This window comes from Cyrtonyx montezumae, unplaced genomic scaffold (assembly GCF_038088225.1).
Source record: "Cyrtonyx montezumae isolate F1298 unplaced genomic scaffold, pur_monq_1.0 scaffold_16, whole genome shotgun sequence".
Classification (NCBI taxonomy): Eukaryota; Metazoa; Chordata; class Aves; order Galliformes; family Odontophoridae; genus Cyrtonyx; species Cyrtonyx montezumae.
Genome location: NW_027071892.1, coordinates 12,338,895 through 12,365,125, shown reverse-complemented (window position 1 = coordinate 12,365,125; position 26,231 = coordinate 12,338,895). Strand labels below are relative to the sequence as shown.

General features: G+C 48.6%; 1 protein-coding gene across 2 annotated transcripts in view; it reads right to left on the bottom strand.

The window, feature by feature from the left end:
* Positions 1–20,709, bottom strand: part of TTYH3 (tweety family member 3) — a 62,999-nt gene extending 42,290 nt beyond the window's left edge. For both annotated transcript variants that reach the window (XM_065732864.1, XM_065732865.1), the window contains exon 1: positions 20,515–20,709. In XM_065732864.1, the coding sequence (XP_065588936.1) occupies positions 20,515–20,637 (123 nt within the window). In that variant the 5' untranslated portion in view covers positions 20,638–20,709. The remainder of the gene's footprint in view (positions 1–20,514) is intronic.
* Positions 20,710–26,231: the final 5,522 nt, after the last annotated feature.

The window sequence follows — 26,231 nt, the reverse complement described above, 5'->3', positions numbered from 1 at the left end:
CTGAGCCTTGTCCAGGCAAGTTTCAAGTGTCTCAAAGGCTTGGGTTTCCAACGCTTCCCTCAGCCCTGCTACATCACCATGGAAAAACTGCCTGTAAGCAACCTCAGCCAGGTACCGTTACCCAGTGTAATTTATGGCTGCTGTCCCATCCTCTTGCTGTACACCCTGGAGAAGTTTGACCCTGTCTCCTCCAGGCTCTCCTTCAGGTCTGAGAAGGCTGCTCATGGATCCAGCCCCATGCCATCACCTCCTCTCCAAGCAGGTAGGTCCCAAGACCCCCAGCCACTGCACTGAGCTTCCTCAGCCAGCATCTCTCCTGCACAAGGGCCCCAAATCATCATGCAGTTATACAGCGTGCCTTGCTGTCGGAGAGCATCCGCACACAAAATGGCTGATGACCCCATTTTAGGGCTATTTTCAGCTTGTTTGCCTCCAGCTGCGTGACCTACCCCACCTGACACGGTCACAAAGCACCACAAGGTGACAGCTCTCCCCCCACGCACCGCTGAGCGGAGGCGGTCGCTCTGTGGGTGTGATAAACGCAGGGAGCTCCATCGACACAGAGCAGGAGACTCAACAACATGAATGCTACTCCTCAAATCAACAAAATGAGGCAGCAGAGAGGGGGAGGGAAAGGAAAAGAAGAGGGAAGGAGACAAGAAGCAGCGGAGAAGTTGCATGCTTCGGACTGGAAGAAAGGCACCTCAGGAGTTATCTGGCAAGCTGAGTGCACCGATGCTCACGCTCAGCATTGGCTGCTGTCTCCCAGAGCTGCACAGCAACGAATGAGCCCGGGGCTGGGATGCTGCCAGCCCACAGCAGAGTGTGACAGGCACAGGCACCGACTGCCTCGGTGCTGTGCATTGATCGCTGTCCCCAGCAGAGGTCAATCAGGGAGAGATGGAGAAGCAGCAGCAGCACCTCGGGAAGAGAAGGATGGGGTCTGTGCAGAGCCATCACACCACAGTAAGGCAATCCTAGCTTCTGCCTCCCTCCTTGGCTCACAGAGGGAAGATAACTGCAAGCACAAGCATGGAGCAAGATGGACAGTTGCATTCGAGTCTGGCAGGTCGGAGCAGAGCTGGCACATAGATGGTGTCAATACTCCTCAAAAGCAGCACAAGCAACAGTGCTGTGCTTGTAGGTGTCACACTCCATTAACTTAGGAAAGCAAAAGTGAAAAGAGTCACAACAGGAAAGAAAACCAATCTTGACTCCTCTACGGAAAGTGAGACCACACTGACATTTACAGAATAAAAACATTAACAATAACAACAGCAAGAAATACAGCACCTTCCCCACACACTTTCTTTCCAGGAAAAGTTACAGAATCATTTAAAAGTATTTTTTAGGGACCAAGTACATACAGATTCATTTGAAAGTCTGTCACAGCTTTTGTTAACTCCCTTGAGTTCAGTACAACAAAACGACGTGTGGAGACATTTGATAAGCAGACAGCTAAAGATTAGATTTCCTCATTATTAAAGCTTTAGCAAAAATATTTCACGGTCATTTACAGGAACACCGTTCTCAGGCTTGGAAATCACTTATTTCTGATCCAGCTTGCTTTTACTGCTACAGAAAAGAGGTACAAAGCATAATTTCAATGAGTGGGATCTCCCCACAAAGTGTTGCTTTCCACATTTACAGCTGCAGCCGTATAGGAACGTGTTGGAGATTATCCTGCCCTTCCTCCTGCATCACTGCTGGATGTTGGGCAAGAGAAGATGACCAGAACACAGTGTGGGCAGGTTCTGACAGTACCACCTCACTCCACACACACTGGTGCAGCCCCACAGCTGTGGGCAACATAGCTGCCTCTAAACCTTAGGAATTGTCCATCCTGGGCAAGGAGAAGAAATGAGGTATTGAGGTTTCCTTCTCATCTCACAGAAGGGTGTAAAGTCCCCATAGCACAGCTATTTTTGCTGCTGCACTTGGTGATCAGAGCTTTTCCCATGACCCCAGGATCTACGACCACTTTGGTAACAGCCAAGACAGAAGAAACCTTCCACTTTCAGGACAGAATGAAGAGTATCCTAAGATAACACAAACACCACATTCAGGAAACAAGTCCCAAACAAAACACGTGTTTGTACTACTGATGGCATAACAGCAAGAATGCTGTACTGAAAACCTGCAGCTAAAGTCAGGGAAATTTCATAGCCAAACTGACCTTACTAGCACTACCTCTGGGATATGAAGAGAGCTCTCCCTCAAAAGATTGCACACCTCATCAACAGCCACGGTGCTTTTCATCATCTCTTCCACAAATTCAATCAAGCTCCAGATACAGTCTAATCAAGTTGGACAAGCTGACTTGTAGGAGCTGCCTTTCCAAGTCCTTTAATGGGAAGTCAGCTCAAAACAAGCTCTGATGTCCCAGGACTCGAGCAGCTGTATTTCATGTCATTCATTGCTGTAGGCACTGAAGAGCCTTTTAGCTCCCCAGGCTATTTTAATACTCACTCCAGTGAAGCAGTGGAGCATCTCCACACAACTAGACAAGTTAGGTTTAGTCTTCCCTCCTTGTTGGTCACATCCCTAGTGATTTCTCCCAGCACAACAGCTCTCCTAGGTGCAGGAAGAAGTTGCTACCCAAGGAATTTCATTAAAGTGATTCTTCATGTTCAGATTCTCCTCTGGAAAACATAATCACCTCTGAGAACTACTGCAAATCTGAAGTTAGGCTCATTCCACAGGAAGTAAAAAGCACCCACAGATTGTCAATGCTGTTTGCATTTAGGAAGAGCTCACCATTCATGTTTAAGTCATGTTTATGACTTCAATGTGTTCTTAAGAAAAAATTTCCCCCTTTAAAGGAAAAAAAATTACTCTCACACTGATTAAATAAGGAAAAAAAGATAATCTATATTTCATTTCAGACTACAGCATTAAAAAAAATACCAGTGTACCTTATGATCTTTAAGGCAACACAACTCCTGAACATTGACACATGCTGATACTGTAAGAACAGACCGTGCATGGGGTCTGAGGTTCTGAAGTTGAAATTTCATCTACGCAGCCCAGGAATAACCCAGTGTGATTGGGGTTGAAGCACATCGAGCTGCCTCACATCCACCAGTCATACAGAGATCTCCATTCTGACTCCGAGTCCTGATGTGGATTAAGGCAAATCACCCTATGAAAGTGGGGAGTGGGGGAAGTTTTATTTCCATACAAAGCTTTGTGTCACAGAATAGCACTTCTTCCCAACAAGCTTCCATAGATAACAAAACAGCAAACGCTCCCACATGCCAAATTCTTAGCATTTCAAAACCAGCTATTCCCAAGCTACCGAACAGATAAGCAGAACTAACAAGCTTCCTGCCAGCAAGCCACTCCCCATCTTCCTCTCGTTCAGCATGTGCAGCTCAGCTCATTTCCGATGTCAGCTCCAGCAGGAAGAGCTATTTCAGCCAGAGCACAGAAATAAGATGCCCAGAACCCCTGACATGCTGGTTCTGCACTGCATTAAAAGAGCACTTAGAAAAAGGGCTACTGATTAAAGGAAGGGTGCTGTTATCTCCAATGCGCCAAACATCTGAAAGGATGTCCCCTCCCAGACACTTTAATGTACAAAATTCAGTTCCTTTCCTTTTTTGTTAAGTAAAATCTTCATGAAACAAAATAGACTCTTTATTGTTTTGACTGCGTATCCAGCCAGCTTCCAAATAAAACGTTCCTGCCCCACCTCCACTCCGGGTTGGTCCCTGATGAGTATCTCCAATACTTTAGATATCAATATTTCTTTCTGGAAACTGAGCTCTAGGGAGAAAGAAGAAGTGAAGAAGCTCGAGAGTATTTATCAATCTTGACAGTTTCTCTCTGTATGCAGCACAGAGAAACAATTTCATTGATAAATGGATGGGCTATAGCTGGTCACACAGCCCTGTATCTTGCTTTCAACCTCATTACTCTTTAGAAGAGGTGCACCTTAGCACAGGGCTTCTAAACACAGACAGACTCGCAGCAGGGAAATGTGCAGGGAAGGTGGGGGCTGTCACTGCATTTCAGACACACAGCTGAACTCCAGGGATCTAGAGAAGGCTGTCATTGGTATTCCTGCTCATCCAGCAGCAGGACATTACACCACCACCTCAGACCTTCAGTGTCATCACACGGCCCTGTGTGATTTCACATCATCTCTGAAGCTGTTGGTATGGAGGTGCGCACACAATGAGAGCATCAAATCCCACATCATTCATTGTGGTAGAAGTAGAGGGAAATAAAAATAAATAAATCAAGTGCCCAAATGGCAGCCAGAACAGCTTGAGAGCATTAAAGTAAAGGAGAGTAACATCTTCAAGTGGAGAAAGATGAGGAAAGAGCAAGCAAGGAGAAAGGTGTGTTGATTCACTCAACAGCAACGTCCTCTGCTCGACTACAACTCTGCAGCCATGAAGTAACCAGAAATTATACCACAGGACAGTGGTTTGTTCTATCAGTTTTCCAAGCCCTGCATTGTTTCCAATTCCAAACCAGAACGAAGTCATAAAGAGCAGGAAGCAGCTAATCTATAAGCCAAACCCAGAAACGCTTTTTTTCCACATGATGGTTTAACAAAAAAAAAAAAGATCATGAAGGTTTAGAAAAAGGGTCACAGGAAGAGTCAGCCAGGAACCTGATAGGCTCCTGAATTCTGCTCGAATGAGAGACTCAATGCAAAGCTTTGCACTTTTCCACACCCCACAACCACACCAGGTGCCAAAGCACCATGACACATGGGGCACTTGGTTCCTGCCTCAGGTTCAACTTCTTGGCAGTGGCAGACAACTGAATACTCAAACACTGGGGGGTCTGCCTGCAGAAATGATACAGCCCCTCATTTCAAGCCACATCCAACAAGGCCTTGTATGTGGTCACACAGTGAGCCAGACCAGGGTTACAACAGTGAAATAAGAAGAAAACTGTGTTTTACACCTGGGTCAGGGCCTGGTGCTGTTCAATAGGCAGCAGCTCAGACACTATGACCTCAAGCCAGCAGAACAGCTCCAGTCAGCAGCAGGGCAAGTTATCCTGTAACTTCAGACCCACCTCTGCACAGTGTTGTAACCTGCTCACAGCCAGATCAGCATCTCTGCACCATCACGGGCAGCCCTGGGGCACAGCGTTATGCCACCAACCCAGACATGCCCTTCTGCCTTCCCTTGGCTGGGGACCGTGTAACCATGACCTCAGAAGCCACAAGCTTCCACTTCAGAGGGGCACAATGAAAGGGCTGAAGCCACACACTCGGTTGGGGTTGAGAGAGTTGCATCAGTTTTAGGATTCCCTACACAGGTCCTCATGTTTAGGTCCCAAAAGAACATGGTGCTGAAAGCCACAGTTCTGCACTATTTTTCCACCGAGGTCTTGCCTGAAGAGGACAAACACACATGCTTAAAGCCCAAATCTGATTTTTAATAATTCCTGGTTTGTTAGAGTATAGTACTATCAGAATTTTGTGGATTTTTTTTCACTCATACAAGAATACTGCCCAACAAGGAACACACACAAGTCATCTGCAAGGATTTATTCAGAACTGATGCTGAAAGCAGCTTCTGCAACACACGCAGGCCCTAGTGCCACAGCAATGATACAGCAGCATCGTTCCCCAGGAGCTCACAACAATCCATCTCTCTTTGATGATGATGCTATTAGAAATACCCAGCTTTTCAGCGCTGAGCTTTGTGCAGAGCACTGCACAAAACCACAAAGCATAGTTACGTGCAGTCTCAGCTTTGCTATCTCCTGTGTGCAAATCCAGACAAAGCTAAAGTCAATTTGTTTGAATTGACTTGCACAAGCACAAGGCAGCTTGTTTATTTATTTAAAGCAAACTTCAAAGTATTTGTTCAGCTCGTAAAGAAAAAGGCAACAATAAACTTTCTCTTTGAGCGTAGCTAAGCACTTGAACAATGAGGGGAACAAAAAAAACACAACACACCACACCAACAGAACCTGAGAGCACCCTGCTTCTCTGGGTTACTGGGAAGAATACTTTCCCAAAACACAGTGCATGGAAGGAAGCATTTTGTAATGCTTTACAGCTCACAGAACAAAGTGACCTCTCCTGTCACTGACCCCAATCCGCAGGCGCTGCAGACTTGAACACCAAAAAATCCTCCTGCGATTTACAAACGCAAAAGAGGATGTGGTGACACTTGAGGCAGCCAGGGCTTGGCTATTAAGTCAGGGATTGAAAAATGTGCTAGGCAGCAGAATTGTAAGTCACTCGGTCATAATTTCAGCAGGAAATGCTCAGTGCTTATCGGCTGCTTCGAGCCGCCCCTGCTACGCTAATCCAGCAGCTCATCAGCGCTGCAGCGCCTGTGACAGAGAGGGCCACTGTCAGAAATGCAGTCCTTTCACATTTGTTTTCATAGCAGCTACAGCTGGGGAAGACGCTGCAGCAAAGCATCTAGCTCACAGCAGAACACTGCTGTGATCAGTGTTCAAGGCAGGAATTCAAGCACCATATGCTCTGCTGCAGCTTTCGCTGCTGGGAGCTCCATAGATCAGTGCCTCCTCACTGTGTGCCACCACACCTTGGCCCTCTGTGCCAACTGAGCCGTGCAGCTGTTACCTGGTGCTGCTGCTCCCAGGATGGGCCCAGAGAATGGTTGTTAGCACCACGAGGAACCACTCCCTGCTGCCCTGGGCACAGCATCGCCCTGGTGTGCCAGCAGTGCTCCAGGGCCACCCAACACACAGTTTGTGATGCAGGGGTGCACCAAATGCCAGAGAATGTCTATGAAAAAAGGGATCCCCAGAAGCTCAAAGGGAACTTGGTGTCTTGGTAAATGTAAAACTGCCTGTAAATCTGTTTCCTACTTGCAGTCAACGTACCCCCTGCAGTTATTCACACACTTTCATCTGGAAATGTAAGCTTCTGGGGACACTCGTGGTATAGTTACCCCCACCTCTCCAGTAAGACCTCTCTTCACCGGTCCCACATTTCAGGATGTCATATCCCCCACCAACTGGGCTCAGCAGTCTGTGCCTCTGACCTTGAAAATCGAAACACACTGAAGCTTCCCCTCAGACAACAGCTGCAACACTGCTCACTGTGCACAAAATTGCAGAGAAGGATCTACATCTGCTTCCATAACCTCAACTGACTGAAGTTTCCCCCAATCCCAAAATTGCAGAGAAGGATCTACATCTGCTTCCATAACCTCAACTGACTGAAGTTTCCCCCAATCCCAGCTAGTCCTGATCTGTTTTTCTGTTCTCTAGCTAGGGATGCTATAAGCCATACCACCACATCTTCTCAGAGCTGCCTTTAGATTGGTAACTAGTGCTCGACATGGGTTCTCTCCATGAAGAACCACAGACAAAGGGCTGCAACCCATTCAGCATTCTGACCTTACACATTTCCCAGTGCTGAACATGGTAAGCTTTTCTGGCTGCTGTGCTTCTTGAAATGTGCTTTCATCAGATATGCACCAGGAACTGGGACTTGGTTCCTCACTCGTTCTTAGCCAACCACTTCCTCCTTCATTTATTTTTAACTTACTGTCTTCCAGTTCACTCTGTGGCTGCACGGACTTCCAGCCAGCTGCCTTCTGCTGGATGAATCGCTTTCCTTAGTGGGACCCGCAGTGTTCACACCTACCCTTCTCTTCACAATTCACTTTATGTTTGAAAACAGCTCTTCTGAAGCACCAAGTGTCCTTCCCTGTGCAATCAGCAGATTGCACAAGTTGGAGTTTATCACAAAGCACAATTCACAACTCTCAAACAACACAGGATACAGAGGGTGACCCCACTGACCACCCCACCCACAGTAAAACTACAGACACTGGAGATTCTCTGAAGCTACAAAGATGACTGCTGTGCCTTCCTGAGCCAAATTCATCTCTTTCATGTCAACACCAGTGATCTCAATAGCATGCCACAAACTCACATCAGCACCTTGAACGCAGCAGCAGCACAGAACTAGTGCAGGCAGCAGCAAAGTTAGATCTGCTCAGACCAACTGCATTAGATTAATGGGGAATGATATCCAACTCCCAACGTATACAGAATGCTGGATCTTTGACAAGAGACTTCTCAAAGCCCTGATGGGTTGGCAGCAGTCGTCTGAAATCCTTCAACCTTTTAGCAGGTGTTTAAGCTGCTGGGAAAGAGCCAAGCAGTACTTTTGCCTCACTGAAGCAATCAAACCATTTGTTACATCACCCAAACACTGCAAAGAGTGAGAGCAATCCTCTAGAAAGGAGTTTTGAGCAGCCCTGAGATAAGATTCCCCGAAGTGACAAAGCAAATATCTGCAACAACTCTAGTAATTTCATGGAGTTTTACTGAATGAAAGTAAGCTGTGCGTGAACTACAAGCAAAGCAGAGCAGGGCATTTGCTCACACACTCTCACAAAGCACTCAGTAACTGTTCTCACTTAACTCCAAGCAGGATAAACCCCACCACAATACCTCCAGCAATAACTGCGTGTAAGTAAACGAGCTCTTTTCCTCAGAAGGATAAAGGTTGGAGCAGATCCCTTAGCCCACCCTCACAAACCATCCCTCTGCGCCACACACCCGTGGCTCTAGAACACCACCAGGCACACAGCTCCCCAAGCAGCCTGAGCTAGTGCATCACCACTCAGAGAAGAAATCTCTCCTAATATCCAACCTGAACCTCCCATGAACCTTCCCCTTACAGCCTGCAGAAGAATCTCTCAGGACATCATCAGCCTTCAACATAAGAGGAAGCTAAAGAGGATGCTAAAAAGGAACCTTTTGATTTTGCTGCTTCCTTTCATCATCAACAACAACAAAATTGCCAGCTCAAGCTCAACCAAAGAGAGAAATTAAGTTGGAACACGTCCTGAGACAGCATTTCAATTTAACTCCAAGGACAGCACTAATGGAATTAATGCAATCAGTGCTTTGTAATAGAATAATCCTACACTGCCCAGAGTGGGGAACCCAGGATGCTCTCAAGAGGGGAGAAGGAAGAAGGAAAGCACAAAAATCAGATGGTTGAAACAGGTCCCTATTGCTTCCGAGACACAGCAGCACTTACACCTCGGGCTCTGCATGGTATTCACTTGGGTTGGCCAACCACATGAGCTCACCTTCCTGAGGAAGTTCAAGGCCTCATTCCCCACCACGTGTGCTCCTCCCACCTCCTGGTGATGAGGCTCCCTGACAGCATGCAAACAGAGCACTCCCCGTGCACACCTCACTGCACTGTCCCTATTATCCCACATCAGTGAGGGTATTTGCATGAGGAGATACTTCCTGCCTACGTTGTTCTCTGTGCCCTGCATCCTTACTGGCACCATAATCCTGTTTATGACAGGCTGGTTGCTATGGAAGTGATTAAGTGACCACAAGATTATACCTGCAGGTGAAAGATGTGCAAGCAAAGAAACCCAAGCAGTTTGCTGCATACTCTTACAGACATGACAATCCCCATGCAGTGACTGGGAGCTCTAACAGTACCTCGCAGAGGCAAAGTTTGTCTGCGAGGAATGGCACACATTTAGCTTTCATTTAGTTTTCTCCTAGAAAACAGGCGTTTCTTAGGCACTGGCACCCACTAATTTCAGCAAGTGCCCCACAGTTGAGCAGTGGGGCCTCAGCCACTTTCCCAGGACCCTGGAATTTTTTCTGCACTCAAAATGCTCTCTTTAGTCCAACGATCACAGTGAAAGAAGTGACAAGAGCCTATAACCAAGCTCTGCATCTTTAACCACCCTTTTGTTGATTACTGTCTTTTATAGAACAAGGATTTAGAGAGAGGCAGATCTGACACACAGTGACATGCATGACTAACCCAGCCTGAGTGAGCAGGGAGGGATGAGAACGTGCCTTGAATGCAGATCTCCACTCAGGAGCTATTACCAGGGGCACAAGGAGAGGGGGCTGGCTGGAAGTTGGATGCATGTTAGCAAGGAGTGCAGCCCAGGCAGCCTGCAGACACTGCTCCTGACACTGGCATCAAACAGGACACTTTCCTGCTTACTAAGCTGAAGGTTACACTGTCATTCACAGAAGCTGTATGTAATAGTGTCAGCCCTTGAACCATTGGTTTTATGCTCACAGCACGTGGGAGGCAGGCTCTCTTCCGACCAGTCTGCATGCAGCTGCACAAAGCAATTGAGACCTCCAAACCAGAAGTATTGCAGGACAAGTTTTGGTATCAGAGATACGGTGTATACAGCTGAACTGCCCCAGCTGTGCTCCACAGCCATCAGCAGAAAGCGACTCAGACACCAGGCAGCCTCGAGCTGCAGAGCTCCTGAGCACTGGGAACACATCAAGAGGTAGGTCAGCCACAGGCAGAAGACACAATAGCTAGCAAATAGGTTTTTAATGTACTTAGGAACTGTAGTAAGACAAACAGCATCCTTGCAAATCAATACTTTATTGAGGAAAAAATTAACAGCAGCAAAGTACTCCAGCAGGCAACTGAATTTTAATAGACACCAACAGGATCCAAACAAAGACCGAAAAAGAGGGAAGGGCACTGGAGCGAGGCATGCATGTGACCCAGCAGCACTTGCCTCAGCAAGAACTTCAGGGTTAAGAATGAAGTACAGGGACAAGAAGAATTAACGCTCCAATGGGGATTAGGGTAAAGAGATCCCCGTACCTTGCTTCTCATCATCTGCTGGGAGAAGATGCAAGTTCACAGCATGTCCCTTCCTCCTTCCCCCGTAACCTCCACGCTGCCTGAGGCTAAAGCTGCACTAATAAAAACAGCAGAGCTGGAGTAAACTGTCCAGCCTCGTTACTTACACCTCAGCAGCGTGCTCCCAGCATTACTAACACATTGCCTCTCCCACAGCTGCCTACTCACACGGCACTGGGAGCACAGTCTCAAGTACTGCCTGTCCACAACAAGAATTTTTTCAATGGGACTGGACAGATTTTGTAGTCGTCACTTTTATTTTACCCTTTAATTTAAAGTGTTTACAATGCTTTGGAAAAACAAGCACATCAGCACACCAAGCCTGCCCCAGAAGTTGGTCCTGAGGTCAACCAAGACTTTTACTGTGTTGTACTTACTGGAACAAAAGGCTATTTCAGTGTTGTAAATTTGCTGCTGTCTTCAGCTTGCCTATGCAGGCTGATTCCCCATCTGCAGTCCAACCTGCAAGAGATTCCCTGCACACATAGGAAACCGGGCCACGGCTCAGGGATGGAGCCCTGCCCCAGCCAGCTCCATGTACAGCCCACGGCCCTGTGTGAGCTCAGGCTGCAGAGAGGGATGGGGGCACACAGAAAACATAGGTCACATCTTGAAACAGCACAAGGCACACAGGGACACTGTTTTGAGCACAGCACTCTCATCCAAAGTAAAGACTTCTGTTTAGCTACAGGAGAAGTGTCAAGTAAATCATTCTGTCCTCACTGGATGTGCTAGCACTGCTTTCTACTACATCCAGAGAAAAAAAAAGACCAAAACACAGACAATTCTCCCTTTTCTGCCTCCTAATCTAATTAGAAGTTTCCCTTTTAAGGGAACATGTACAAATGCACTTGTTATGAACAGGGGTACCTCTGATGTAGCCTTGTGTAATTACTCCTGTCTGCTGTAGTCCAAGGCTAACCTCACTCAAGTTCAAATTCTAAGAACAGAAAACCTCCTATCTTTTTAACTGTGTCTGTCCAAGCACAGTGACAGCCAGCTATCTCTACCACAGCCTTGTTCTGGGTCTGTGCTTTTCAGCATTGCTCACTCTTGACAGCCTGTCAGCCCAAAGCTACATGGAGATCCTGTTCTCAGGGTCTACCACTGCACTCAGTGCTCTGAGCTACAAGTAGAGTTGCAATGGGGTAGAAACAAGTCCTTCTCTGATGGTCTTCAAACCTTCCATCCAGTTCTCCTTCTCCAAAATTACCAGAGGTAACAAAAACTTCTCAGGCCCAAGTCACGTGGTGTTGGGGCCACGTACAATTCAGTGCTGAAAGTTTCCTTCCTCCCCTCAAAAACAGGAAGAGATTACAACATGATTCAAGTTTACTACCCATTTTTGTCCCCCAGAAGACTCAAGAAAAAGCACCTGGCATTTCTTGTTTTAGAACACTCAGCTGCTCCCTGTTTCCAAACAGGGAAATGAGTTATGTGTGCAAAGCCCACAAGGAGCTCGTTGGATTCTTACTGGAAAAGCAGAACTCCAGAAGGAACTAAAGTTCAACAAGAAGGTGTTTGCAAAAGTTATTACATTTCATCTCCTCCTGTCTTTGCTTGAAAATTATCTGATGACATCTCCCCTCCAAAAAAGCATTCATTAACACAAGGTCTGATGTAGGAGGTCAGACACGGAGCACCTCAGCTGCTTCCTTCATCACTCTGCCCTCCCAAAAGGGAACCAAGAGCTCACTAGGATCTACCAAAACACAGAGCTTCTGCACTGACACAGCACAGATTATTACAACTGCAATTGCTCCTAGGCTCCGAGAACTACAAGCCTGTAGCTGAACATCTAATTAAAGAAGGAATGAATTAATGAGTTTTGCCAAAGGCTTTCAAGTCACCATTCTAACTTGCACCCTTAATCAGCTGCAGGGCACTCGAAGGGTCTTCCTCTGCTCCTGGTCCCTGTCACATCCCACTGCAGCACCTCTCTGCCACTCGGGCCTCACAGTCAGAGCAAACCCCGCAGGAGGAGACCTGGGCCTTGCAGCCATCACAAAGCACACAGCAATCCTGCAGTGCAAGAGAGCAGCCAGACCCAGCACAGGACACACCGAGCACTGCTCCACCACTTCCATTCATCCCAGCCCCATCCCCCAGCTCTAACAATTACAGTTCAGTGCCGGGCTCCTGAGGAGGCAGAAATTGAAAACACGTTTCCATTGAAGCACAGCTTGAATTTCATGAATTCCATTACTCTCAGCTTTCTCAGCATTTCCTAGAGTGAATACTGTAAAACAGGGGAGAAAGGGGTGGAGGAGTGGGTGGGGAAGCAGTCTCATCCCACTGCCATACAGCAGCCAGAGAGGGGTGCAGGGACACTGCCAGCACACAGCATCAGGAGGAAGGGCTGCTCCTGGGGTGAAGGATATAAGGAAGGGACAGTTCAACTTCAGCTCAGAGAAAGGAAAGCAACACACCACAAAACTGCCAGAGGCCTCGGAACGGTAAAAGTCATCTGAGTGCTCAAACAACAGTGCTGCAGGCTGAATCCAAATGCAAAGAGTGATGATTGCAGCAATGAGAAAGGAAGGCACACTGTGGTCCTGGCTGCTGCACCCAGTGCTCCCCAGCAGCCACAGCCACCCTCACTGGGAAACCGGGAGCACCACAAGGCTGCAGGGGAGCCCATTCCAAGCAGCAAGCCTAACGCAAGGCAAGGTCCTGTTCCACCCATCAATCTGCTATTGGACACCACAGCAATTACAACTATCAGAAACAACAGGTAGCACCAAGCAACAAGGTTTTTTTTATTTTTTTTTTTCCACATGCACAACTGTAACCCAATTGACCTTGGGATTATGCAACTTTGCTAATTAACACCCAACAAATAGCTCTGGTACCATTACCCAGGCCCCCTTCCTCTCCCACAGCCTGCCCTTATCAGAGGGGCATTATATCATCCACCAGAGCCCTCTTGTAACAGACACCATTATGCAACTCAAGTGCCTCCATTTGGGTTTTGGAGTTATTTTGAATTTCAGTGTTGAATAGCAGGCTTGTTTAAATTCACCGCATGAACAGCGCCGTTTTATACACTGAAAAGAGTGCCCATGCACAGGCAGCAGCCCTGGCATAACAACACATCTGAATGTGGTGCACATTTGTGAAACATCCATTCTCCACATGCCAGGTTTGTCCCATCCAGGAATAAGCCTAGCATTGTTAGGACTCATCAGCACTATTTTTCGTCCCTGATTTCACACTGCAAAAGGACTTTGGTGCCTACACGTGAGCAGCCCAACTCCGGGATTCACCAGCCAGTACCACTAAGCAAGGAAACCCCAACCTGAGGTGCAGCTCTGGGGATGGGGTGAAGGGACAGCATCTTCCCGGGATGCTTTCAGTGCTGCTCTCACCGCTGAAGTAAAAAAAGCTCAAAAATGTTCAAAGGATGACTCCAAAGAAGTCCGGCACATGTTGCGTCTGACAGCCAGCAAGCCCAGGGCCATGGGAAAGCAAAATTTGTTTTAAGTGTTACCACCACCTCCAAGCACACAGAGAAGGGAAGCGATACAAGTATCAGGACTGAGTTACACCGACCTCCTACCCATACATGCTAAACTTCCCCCCCCCTTCCCCATCTCCTCTGCCTCTTTGGCAACAACAGAATAACAGCCCAGCAGGCTAAAGCATGCACAAATGACTGCTTTACAAGAGCACTCTCATTTGGGGATACATTTAACCAATTCCTGGTTTCTCAGTACAGTAAAGCAACAAGTTTTCTCAGCCACATTTTATTTTAGGCTGCCATCTGAGTGCATCCCCAGGACAGCAAGTCTTGCATGACCCCAATCTTCCTTGACATTCATTCACCTGTCTTGTTAATCACCATCTCCAGCTCCACCGAGGAGGCAGCGGGATGGCAGCACAGACAGCCTTGCTCAGAGGGGAGCAGTTATGGGGTGGTGCTTAATTATTTAAGACAACTCTCCAGCACATCAGTACGTCCCCAAGTATTTTAAGCCTCATTCACATCTCAGGAGAGCAAACTAGCTGAAAAAAGTTCAGTCCAGAAGGCAATCCTGGTACGTCCCAAAGTTACTCAAGCCCTGTCTGAATCTCAGAGTGAAGAAATTCCCAGACACCATGTCCCTCCCCCCAGCGATGGGAACCTCGCTCAGCTGAAACCAAGCCAAGTTCTCCTACCCACTCAAGGGGAATGGGAAAGCTCAGTGTAACTGGTAGAAAGCTTATTGCTAAAAGACAAAACAGAGCAGAGGAGAACTGACAGCCATCAGGAGCTTAGTTACAAGAGCTTTGCACCACTAAGTGTGCGGGTGGGTGGGAACTAGCAGGAAAGAGGTGTAAAATTAGCCTTGTCCTGGAAGAAAGAGCAGGAAAAGAAAAGGGAAAGGAAAAAAAGAAAAAGAAAAATGCCAAGAGAAACTTTGACAAAGGCCCCAAACCTTCATCTGTCTCATTCTCATAGACAGATTTTTGTTTACAGGTTAAAAATAAATCTAATCCAAAATACAAGTGAGAGAGATAAAGAAGAGCTGTGCACAGCTCCCTTAATCCACATTCAAAGCCTTGGGATTAAGATAGAGGAAAGCACCTGACTTCCACCCTTAATCTCCAGCCATGCCTAATGAGATATGTTCTGGGTGAGAAGTTCTCACTTTCCCTAATAATGAAAAATAAGAAGCAATAAATTGCACACCAACATCTGCTTGAAGCATTGCTTGTTTTACTGGATGAGCATTTGAACAAAGGCTTTTTGTTAACTGGAAGAGCGTGGATTCTCCTCCCTTCAAAGAAAAGGCATTAAGAATCAAGGAGAAAAAGATGAAGTGAACTATCCATTCAGTCCCTCCTGCAGAACACCAGCAATCAGGCTCTGTATCTAGACACCAAAGAGAAACTTTCTAAGCAGCTGCATGATCTTGGTGGCAAACTATTTCAGAGAACTTCACCTAAATTCCCCATTCCTGATTGCACTCCGTTTTGAAAGCAAAGGCAAAATTCAAAGTTCTTGAGTGCCATTTGCTGCAAACCAATACACACGTGTACACACAAGTGTAACACACGAGGAAGCAGATGCAGCACTCGAGATTTACATCGTTTGTACTTCAGACCTGATCCAGAGACACAGAGTTTTTCGAAAGGACAAGAGGTTTCAGTGCCAAGGTGCCAGCAGCTGCCCACTGCTCGAGCAGAGTAATGGTGTAAGCACTGGTTCCACTGGTGCAGCTGAGAGCAGTGTGATGCTGCCCAAGCAGGACACAGCACAAGGGTCTCCTAGCACTGGGAAGCTCAGCAGGGCTGGCAGCATCTTTTCTGCACAGGATTAATACTTCCAGGATTCCACGCAGAGAAAGCAAGCACAGTTTCCACCTCTGCACACTCTCATCTCGCTCCCTCACAGTGCATCCCATAAGCCACTTTTTTACCTCTGTGTGTACTTGGGTTTGCTAGAAACCATACATTTTGAACTGCTGCTCTTCTGACCAAAGTGCAGCCATCCACAGTCAGGGTTTCCAGCAACTGTGAGCTCTCAGGAGACCATCTGAAAATGTAGCAGCACAGCATGGGTCAGCAAAAAAGTACGGCTGCAGACAGAAAGCTGGCAGAGGTTGACTCCTTCCTCTGTCTGTATGCCATATGCTGCTGTGCAACTGGATGTATGGTATACAGAAACACTTCTGTGCCTTACTTTAGTAAACCAACCATCAAAAAGTGCCTCGGTTCCACATGTCTTGGTCAGCCATTGTGCTGCAGTTCCCCCAGATCAAACAGACTGGAGCAGGGCTGAAGCATGGTGCTGATGCGAGGTATGAGCACGCAGTTATTCATGCATCCATCACTGATGAGAAAAGGGAAGCAGGGATTTACCATTAGTGCTTCAAAAACTGAAAGCAACTTCAATGTAATTAAAAAACACCAGATCCTGCTAACCAGGGTCATCTAACCTTTCTGAAAGTGTGAAGAAATGAATGCTGCAGTGGGATGCTGATCAGCCCTTGGAAGAGGCCCAGCTGCTCCCAAAAGAAGCCTTCAGCCTCACCTCCCCCCTCCCCCTTCATAAAGGCCCATTACCCCCTGACTCAGAGCCAACTAGACAAGAACACGTCATCCAGTTTGACTAAGACACATGTTCCCAATTTACAGAAAGACTCTTGGTTGCAGCATTGAAATAAGACGCCAGTACAGTAGAGGAAGTTCTAAAACAATCTCTCTAATCCAAGTTTTTTGGCAGTTCAGGCTTCATCGTGGTTCTCCAGCCAAGAAATACTTCCAAAGACGACATTAACTGTTATGTGCAGGGAAACAGCCTCACAGAGCCAGCAAGTACCTGACAGAATTAATTCTATGCTGAACCCTTGCCTACATTCAAACACACATGCCATGGGTGAGAGTCTGCAAGCCAAGAAAAGGCAGCACCCTTAGGCTGACACAGCCCCTCGCACTCCTGGGTCCCCCCAGCACACATACACGGAGAATAAATCAACACAAAAGCACTGAGCAATGCACGCAGAGAACTTCCTGGGTGACAACACCAGACAGAGCATCTCAAAACCACAGACTGGAAGTTTCCTCTTCGCTACCTTCAGCGTGGCCTTGCTTCTGAACTTGGTGGGAATTGGTCACGCAGGCTTCTTCCCACACACACACACCTGCCCTTGCACTGGCTGTGCGTGTGTGAGCAACAGAAGCAGCACCAGTGGGATGCAAGGAAAGAACTTCACACTGAACTCACCTTTACACAGATTCAGGTCAACTCTGCCACGTCGCAGCAATTAAGAAAAGCAGAAGTTTAAGTCGTGGTACTCCACGGCTCAGCTTCTTGCAGCCTCTTTTCCCCTTTGCTGTTTATAGAGCACTTCTCAGCGCACAGCAAAACATGAAAGCTACAGTGAAGCATCCTGCATTCCTTCCCTGCTGGTACCAAAGGCCCCATCTCAAACAAGTGTCCCTCTACCCACTGTACAGAGGTACAAAAGCTGAGCAGCTCTTCAGCACCTTCCAGCATGTGACCTCCACGGCACTATAACCAGCTCTCAGAAATAAAGTGAACTCAGTGCCATGCAGCTAAATAAATCACAAATGACATTAAGTTAGTGACCCCAGCAGCCTAAGGAACATCTTAACTTTCCAATTGAGTTAATCAGAAGGTGGGCAGTACTGCTGCAACGGCCATTATCTGCTCAGCAGCAAAAGGCACAGAAACCAGAACTGTCAGGAGGAACACAGGCTGTGCTCCATTTTTACATTCCCTTCACTCCAGAGTTTGTGACTCACTACACAATGAAAAGGCTTTGCAGAGCACTGCAGTATGACTCAGATGAGAATACAGCCAGAACAAAACTGTTCATATCAAGATATCTTCAATCCCAGTGACTCACGGGAGGGCAGGGATAAGAACCGGAGAGATGAGCTGCTCTGTAGGGCTGGCTCCATGGGGCAGCACATGGAGGCAGCTCTGATGGGACCCGCCAGCACAACAACCCCAAGATGTGAGGGATCATAGCTCAGCTCCCTTCCCCCCCAGTAGGAAAGATGCCCTCAGATTGTCGTGAGGAAAGCAATCCATCTGAAGGCCATGAATATACATATATTGAAACAATCCAGTCCTGGTGGGAGGATCTGTTCTGCTGCTGCACGCGGTGTTCCAACCGAGCGCAACATGATATGCAGTGGGAGAAGATAAGAAGCAAGTAATACCAGGAGATGGAAGTAATACCAGGAGATGGCATTTCAGAGAGCAACTCAGGTGAAGGAGGTACGTGGTCAAAGCCCCCAGCTGCACCAACCCCAGTCCTTGGCACAGCATCACCATAAGCACTTCTCAAGCTCTCAGAAGGAAGGAGAAGCCCCCTGGTCGGGGGGCAGCACACACAGCTGCCTCCAGACAGGCCAACGTGCAGCAGGTCCTGCTCTGTAGGATGGGGCCATGTGGGACAGAGCAGCAGAACCACTGTTAGGTCGGGGTCCTCCCAGATGTGCCCACTACCCAGAGTCTCAGGAGACACAAAGCCCCAGATTGCAAACACAGATAGCGTGCGCTTATCTAAGAGCTTTGTGCACTTCAGATTGGTGTCAGGGGACAATAGTGTGTCTGCTGCTTCAGTGGAATAGAAGCTCGAGCATTACAGTAATCCCTGACAGGTAGAGGTTACATCGCAGTACATCTGCAACCTCCTCACCCACAGCACGTGGCACTCCAACAGGTGACAGGACATCACTCGTATCCAAGCCCCTGGATCTCGTGTTTTGTTAAAACAGGGACTGTGATGTCAAAATTCAAAGACTATCATCAGAACACAAAGAAGGTGGACTTCCATTAAGAAGTTCCTAAAGAAAACAGTGCTTTAGGAAGGAAGCAATGTTCGCCCTCTGTCACGAACTGGGAAATCTCTTGAGAACTCTCCAGGGAAGAACCTGAAAGGAGACAGTGCTTCCTTCCTCAGGTGGAATGAGGATGAGAACGGATACTGTGACCCACTGCATGCCTACCTACAGCATCCATCCCACTAATCTGTGACTTGAAGTCACGAAACCTTGAAAGTACTTTCAGTTCAGCAAAGGTAATCCTTCCTTACTGCAGCCAGGGATGCTCCATCCTTCCCCATTCCCATAGGCTCCCAGTCCCCAGTGAGCTCACACACCGTGGGCACTGACAGCTCACACCACAGAACGAGGGCATCAGCCACAGAGCAGAAAACAAATACAGGCACAAACTGGGCCAACTGATGAGGCCTCTAAAGAGCGGAGCTATAAACAGGATTTAAATCAAGATGTGGACTATCTTATTTTCAGGATTTTATATGATTTCATCTCCTTAACACGACAGGTTCCTAATGAGGAGGGGAAACCACGCCAGCACCGGCTACAAGCGGAGCAGGGGATGCAAATTCATAACACAGCTAACGGAAAAAGCCAGAATTCAGAACAATCTGAAGCATGAGAGAGCGCTCAGCATTACAGTTCCCACTCCCGGATTAAGCCGCCCTGTTCCACTGCGTTAGAATTAATCTGGGTGGCTACAAACTCCAGCACCAACTCGCAGCAGCGCGGTTACATAAGCACAGCCGTGGTAATGCCGCCTGCATCGCAGCTCGGCTGTGCCCCCCCCCCAGCGCTGCCATCAGCAAAGCCGCTATTCGCTTCCCAAAGGCAGACCCCGCAGCAATCCAGGCGTTCGGGTTTGGCTTCGGTAAGATGTTTTCTTTCGAGCTGATGTTCAGACTGGAGAGGCCATTGGTTGCCACGCGAGAAGTCCTGAACAGCAGCTCAGGAAAGGCAGCGCTGCACAGGAGGAGGAGAGAGCAGAGGTCCGAACGTGATTATAGCACAGGAATGATCGGAGCAACGAGCGCAACTGCAGGGAGCTGGGAGGAGCGCTTCGGGCCGCGCAGGTGAAAGCCACGGACCCGCGGTGCATCCAAAGGTCACGAGCACAGCTGGCCGTGAACTCCGGGCTCGTGCGGTGCAGCAGCACACGCAGCCCCCACCCCGGGCCAGGGGCAGCCCCTCCATGTGCTGTGCCCGCGGCCCGCAGCCCTGCGTGGCCATCTTGAGCCCCCTCGTCCACGGGAACGCACGGCTCCGAAGCCCCAACCGCTCCAGCTGGGTCAGCATCCCGCCGCGCTGATTGCTTTAAAGGGGTTTCTCAGCATCCACCCACCTCCCCCGGCGCACCCCGCTCGCATTCCGGCCCCATCCCGCGGATCTTCGGATCCACCGCCCGCACCTCCACCTCCGCGCCGGAGCCTTTAACCCTCAGCAGCTCCGCTCCGGAAAGCGAAACGCCGCAGCCGACCCGAGCCCAGCTCCGCTCCGCGACCGCGCGGCACCGAACCCCGCGGCGACCCCGGGACGCGGGGAGGGGACCGCCCCCCCACGCGGCCCCACGCGGCCCCACGCGGCCCCGCGCTCACCTGCTGGTACTCGGCGTCGTCCGGTCGGAAGTCCGCGGCGGTGAGCTCCCAGCGCAGGCTGAGGTGCGGCAGGCGGTGCAGCAGGCTCACCCACCAGGGCGGCGAGTAGCTGACCCCCGCCATGCCCCCGCCTCCTTCACCCCGAACCGCCGGCCATGGAGCGCCCCGGCTCCGCGCCTCACCTGCGGCCCCGCATGGCCGGCTCCGTCCTTCCTCCCCTCCCTCCCGCCGCACCGCTCGCTCCCTCTTTGTTCGCCGGAGAAGCTCCGCCGCCCCCTCGCCCGGCACCGCCCGCACGTTCCCATTGGCGCCGCCGCGCTCCGCCCAACCGACGGCGGACGGGAGCGGTCCCCCCCCCGTGAGGGGCGGACCCACCTGCCGGGCCCGGCCGCGGATGGGCGGGGAAGGGCTGGTCCCGCAGCGGGCGTTGGTGCGGAGCGCTTCGGTGTTGGCTTCGTGAGCGTCCGAGCGGCGGTGCGTTGTCCAAAAATGTTCAGTAGCGAAGTGTTCAGGCACAGAGGTGTCCAGGGGCTCCTCGGGAGGATTCCCAGCGCCGAGGTCACCCCGCGCTGAGCGTTGTGCTGCTCTCATTCAGGCATAGCTTTGCTCGCAGCCCTCGAGCCCAAAGCGGCACTGCTTCACTAACTCCCCAGGCTCGGGATGGGAGTCACCAGCGGTGCTCCTGCAGAGCCACTCCGACATTGACTTTCCCTGTGAACATCCTTTGACCCAACTGTAAAGTCTGCTTGCTTCTTCTACCTATCTACTTCAGGTCTGACAGAGCATAAGGAGACCCTCTTGGTGGCTCCAGGAAACTCGGAAGGGAATAAATACTCTTGGTAACACGAGGATAGCGTGGCAGAACTCGAGCACAGCAGCAGTCTCAGATCCAGGCTCAATGACCCACGCCAGAGCAGTGAAATAGCAGAGAGCAGTGCACCCCATTTGTCAGATAAAGATGCTGCTGGCAGTGCTTTTCTCCTGACTGGTGGCAGGTCGGTGGATGACAGGCACGACTCTTTTGTGAGTGCAGTTTTATTATGCTCCACGAATGCAGACAGTGCTTCAGGCTTGTGCTGCTCTCACGGATGTGAACTATGAGAGCAAAAGAGCTCCTGAACACGTTAGGGCCAAATAAACGTATTTCTATTGCTGCTCTGAAACGTAACATCAACTTGACCGGGGCAGGATTATTCAAACGGGTGTTATTAACAGCCACAATGAAATCTTATCGCTTGCAAGGAGCACTGGGTCCCACGTCAGAGCTCACAAGTACAAGATATCCAAGGGTACAAGATAGACCTCCAGCCTTATACAAGGAGAGATCTCACTTTCCTGCAGCAGGACAGCGGAACAACGACCCATTTTTCTGCTTTTCCTCTTTCCCTTTGCACAGCACCAGCCAGGAGGAGGGAATTATCTTCAAGCCTGGTGGTCTGTGCTACCTCACCTCCAGTAAAACGGCCCCGAAACAAGGAGCTGAGACCTTGCTCAGAGCAATGCATCTCTGCATCAGCCACCCGTGCCACAGAGCTTATGCAATTGGGTGTCAAAGTGCTGCGGGGTGGGATCTGTCCTGCAGATGTTCCCGTTGCCACAGGCCCCGGGGTGGCAGCTCCCCGTCAGGCCACACATCCAAGTGCCTTTGTCAGCCGTGTGATGGACGTGGAATAAAAGCAGACGCAGCAGGCACTCAACACAGAGATCTCATTTGACAGTGCTGATGTAAATCAAACTGAATGAAACGTTTCGGGACGAAGCTCAGAGGAAGGTGGGTGTCATGAAAAGGGGGTGGCAGCAGCAGGGCGTCAGCACGGCGGGATGAGGCCCCGGATGGGGATGAGGGTGAGCAGGGAAGGGAACTGCCTTGCAGCACCCTGTGTGTGCCCCCACAGCCATCCGCTGCAGAGACAGCTGGGTTAAATTAGAGCAGAAGGAGGATTTGGGACGAGAGAGAAACAGAAGCATCCACAGTTTTCATTTCTATCCCACAATTGTTTGTAATGATGAGGGGAAATCTGAAAATAAAACAACTTTGGCAAATGGGGAATTAAGGACAAACAACAGGATCCAGCTCCGGCCACGCGCTCCGTGCTGGGGCACGTCAGCACGCAGGGTTTTTATCCAGGAACCTCTGGATAAAGCACACAGATGCATTCACAATTAAAGAGACTGAAGATAGGACAGGCTAAAACCTCAGCAATAAGGCTCCCAGTGCTGCCCCCGCCCTCCGAGGTCATCAGGCTGAGAAAAATATTCCTAGGAAATACCTCTCTTTCACTCTCCAAAAGCTTCTGGCTTCAGGGCCTCCTCCCTGTGCAACCAGAGCGCCTTTAGTAACAGCAATCCCATATGCCAGGCTCTTTTTATTCACTACGTGATGAAGTAATTCCCATTTTAATGCACCACGAAGCCAGGAGCCTTCTGCTGACAGTCAGACCCGGTGTGCGTTAGGAAAGGCTTTAGCCAACAACACAGATGAACCAAGAAAGGCAGGTCTGAAGCACCAGAGCCAGCAGGTGGCTGGGCCTGCTGGGTTTTACCGAATAGCCACAACCAGGGCCAACATAAAATGCTTTAAACAAACTTAAGAGACGGTATGAAAAGGTTTATTCCTTCATTTCCAGCCCCGAGGCAGCGCTCTCCTTCTCTCACATTCTACCAGGGTGAGGTCCAGGGAAATGGGTGGAAGATATGGAAATCCTATTGCAAAAGCACCTGCCCGCTCCTTTCCTTTCCCCAGAGAGCTGCACGCAGAACAGCCTATTATTTAGCTAATTGCAAAGAAACAATTACAAAGGAACTTGGCAAATTCTCTCTAATCACAGCGAGACTCGGTGCAGTTCAGTAAGTTCAGCAAATTAGCAAATAAGTGAATATAAAAAGGAAAGAATAACACAGCCCAAATTGCACTTTGTTCGTTTGTTTTGTCAGTCATCGTTTCTGTTTAATTATTTAAGATATTTCTACATAACATTCTGGTACATTTTGTATAATAATAAAGGTTTCCCAGCACAGAAGAGCTGTACTCGGGTATTGAATATCTGATGAGAGGAGGAAGAGAACTGCTGATGGTGTGCACGAATTCTGGCTCTGCCATCACCCGTGTAAGACACAACTGAGCACTACTGCTTCACAGGGACAATGCCAGGCTGATGTCTGGGCAGGATGTGATAAGCTGTATCACAGGCACTCGTGGTCAATCCCCACATTCACTTAATGCTGTTTTAATTTTCTGTGTATGTAACCAGAGGCCATTTAAGCACAGCTTTTGCTTTGTTTGTTTGATAAGCAGTACTATTACCACATGAGAGATTTTGCAGTGCTTCACTTCTCGATTCGTACTGCAGGAAGGGCTTGCAAGCTCTGCTACCCCACCAAAGCACAGCATCCTCCTGCAGAGCTGACACAGAGAGGAAGAGGAGTGAGGTGAAGGCATGGGGCTGCCTGCCAGCAGGGAGGCAAGGCTGCATGTCACTGCAGGCACCATGTCCCTCCTTGTTCCTTCCCCCTCACTTTAAGCATCAGGATTTTATGGCACATCTGCTCGTACTACCAATAGAAGCCCTCGTGGAGGTTTTGTGGCTCTCAGTGTGCAGTGTCTTCGAGGCTCACTGGAAAAGGGAGCTGAAAATGGGAGGGGAGGTGTTACAGCCTGAGCAACACCTGGACAGGGAAGCTTTGTTTGGATGGGGCTCCATTGAGGGGAACAACAGGAACACCTTCCTGCAGATCAGAAAACATGCACAAAGACATTTAAAGTCAATAGGACAGGCAGAGTGGGAAGGGCAAGAGGAGCAGGGCACGGTTTAATCAGCAGAATACAGCACAGTATCACTACCATTCGCTGTTCAAGGCTACTCCTTCAAACACGAGGGCAGAGTGAATGCTAAAGGCCACGTAAGTAAGAACAAACATGCTTTATGCACATCTGGTTTTGTCTTTCTATTTTTTCCCCTCTTCTGGCAGATCACTTATCCGGATTCCACCCATCAGCACGGCTGCTGCAACTAACAAGCAAGCAGCACAACAGCTGAACAGGCACCCAATACAGCCTGCAAATACAGCAATACAGCCCAAAGGAAAACACCTCTCTCCCAGGTGGGAAGGGAAAACAGCAGGAGCAGGCTGGAGAGCTCACAGAGGCAATGCAAATCCAACAAAAGCAGGGAAGCACAAACAGTTAGTGTACAAACTTGAGCTTTATTTCAAAGTTCAACAGTCAGGAGGAAATACACTGCAACTGTTGCAGCTTTTAAAAAGATCTCAAAATTACTTACGTGCAAGCTTTGCACAGTTGTGATTATTAAAACCATCGTACAAATGAATGGCTTTCTGATATGCCAAGAGGAATAGCTTTCCATTTCACCTCTATAAAAAGCTGCCTGTCTAGGGACTATTTGCATAGCTATGTAGGAAATATTTCAGGTTTTGATGCCTCAGTAAAATATTTGCAGGCATAGGCACTTAAGGACAGAAAGAGATCAAATCATGTGAAAGATCTCCATGTTCACACGTGATCGCTACCTGCAGAGTGCTGTAAACTGCAAAGGGTTTTAAGTAGGCAGCATTATCCCACACAGAACTTGCATATCAGCAGAATGGAAAGTGTGCTATTAGGGAGGTTATGGAGTTCAACTCTAATTCAGGACCTCGATGCCCTTGCAAGGCTCCCAGTGCTCTCTGCAGAGGATGTGCTTTTCAGACATTAAATGTCTGTACAGTGTGAGAGGTTTGGGGCACACGGGTTGTTATGTCCTTTGCTCCCTGTTGAGGAAAAATGCCACTTCCTCTGAAATGAACTTTTTCTTCTGTTACTGCTCCACACTGCCCAGGGAATTCAGTGTGGAGATTTCTTTCTAGCACGTATCAAACATTCACGTGCCGTGAGCGTGTCGTTATCTTTCAGAGTTATGAGTTTGAAGCCCACTCAAAGGAAGCATCAGCTTTGTTATGGCTATCAGACAGCAGACATGAATTTATGAAGCTCCAGACACATTTTCATTCACCCCAGAAGGCATTTGCTCCTTTTCACAACACTTCTGTTTGTGACTGCGGGTCACACGAAGTGACTGCCTCCCCTTTATCCTGGAACTCAGCTACCTACTGCTGGTCATATGCTCAGTCAAAACAGAACTCCTTCTACTCTGTATCTATTTCCTGAGACTTTCAGACTGGTTCTTTATTATGGCCCAGTAAATTAAACGTCAGCTTCATTACATTTGCTGTCCAAGGATTTCCCTGTGGGTATCAGTCAGGTGGGTACTTTATATCAGACTCAGTCCTCACACACACTCCATATTCTCTCCTTAATGTGTCAGTCCTCAGCTCCAGTTACTGTCTCTCTGGAGGTATCCATGACAGTTACAGTTACAGACTTGAAATATTATACCTAAGAAACTCAATACAGTTCTGCTTCTGTTTAGCAAAATGACAAAAGTACTTTTTTTGCTTTTTAATAACATGACTTTCAGCAATAGTGGGAAATAGGTCTAGGCTTCTGCCAAGAGGATTTTATCCCTTTTATTCTTTTATTTCATATGACTTTTTTCATCCTTTCTGCAGATAGCAGGCATGTGACCGAAGCACCAGCAGGAAAAATTTACCCAACTTGAGTGTAAATGACATTCTTCAGTCTGCTTTGGGTATGGAGAGCTCTCAAAACTGCCTGTGGAAAAAGCAAAGGCAGCATTTCTACTGCTGGGATTAAATGAAAT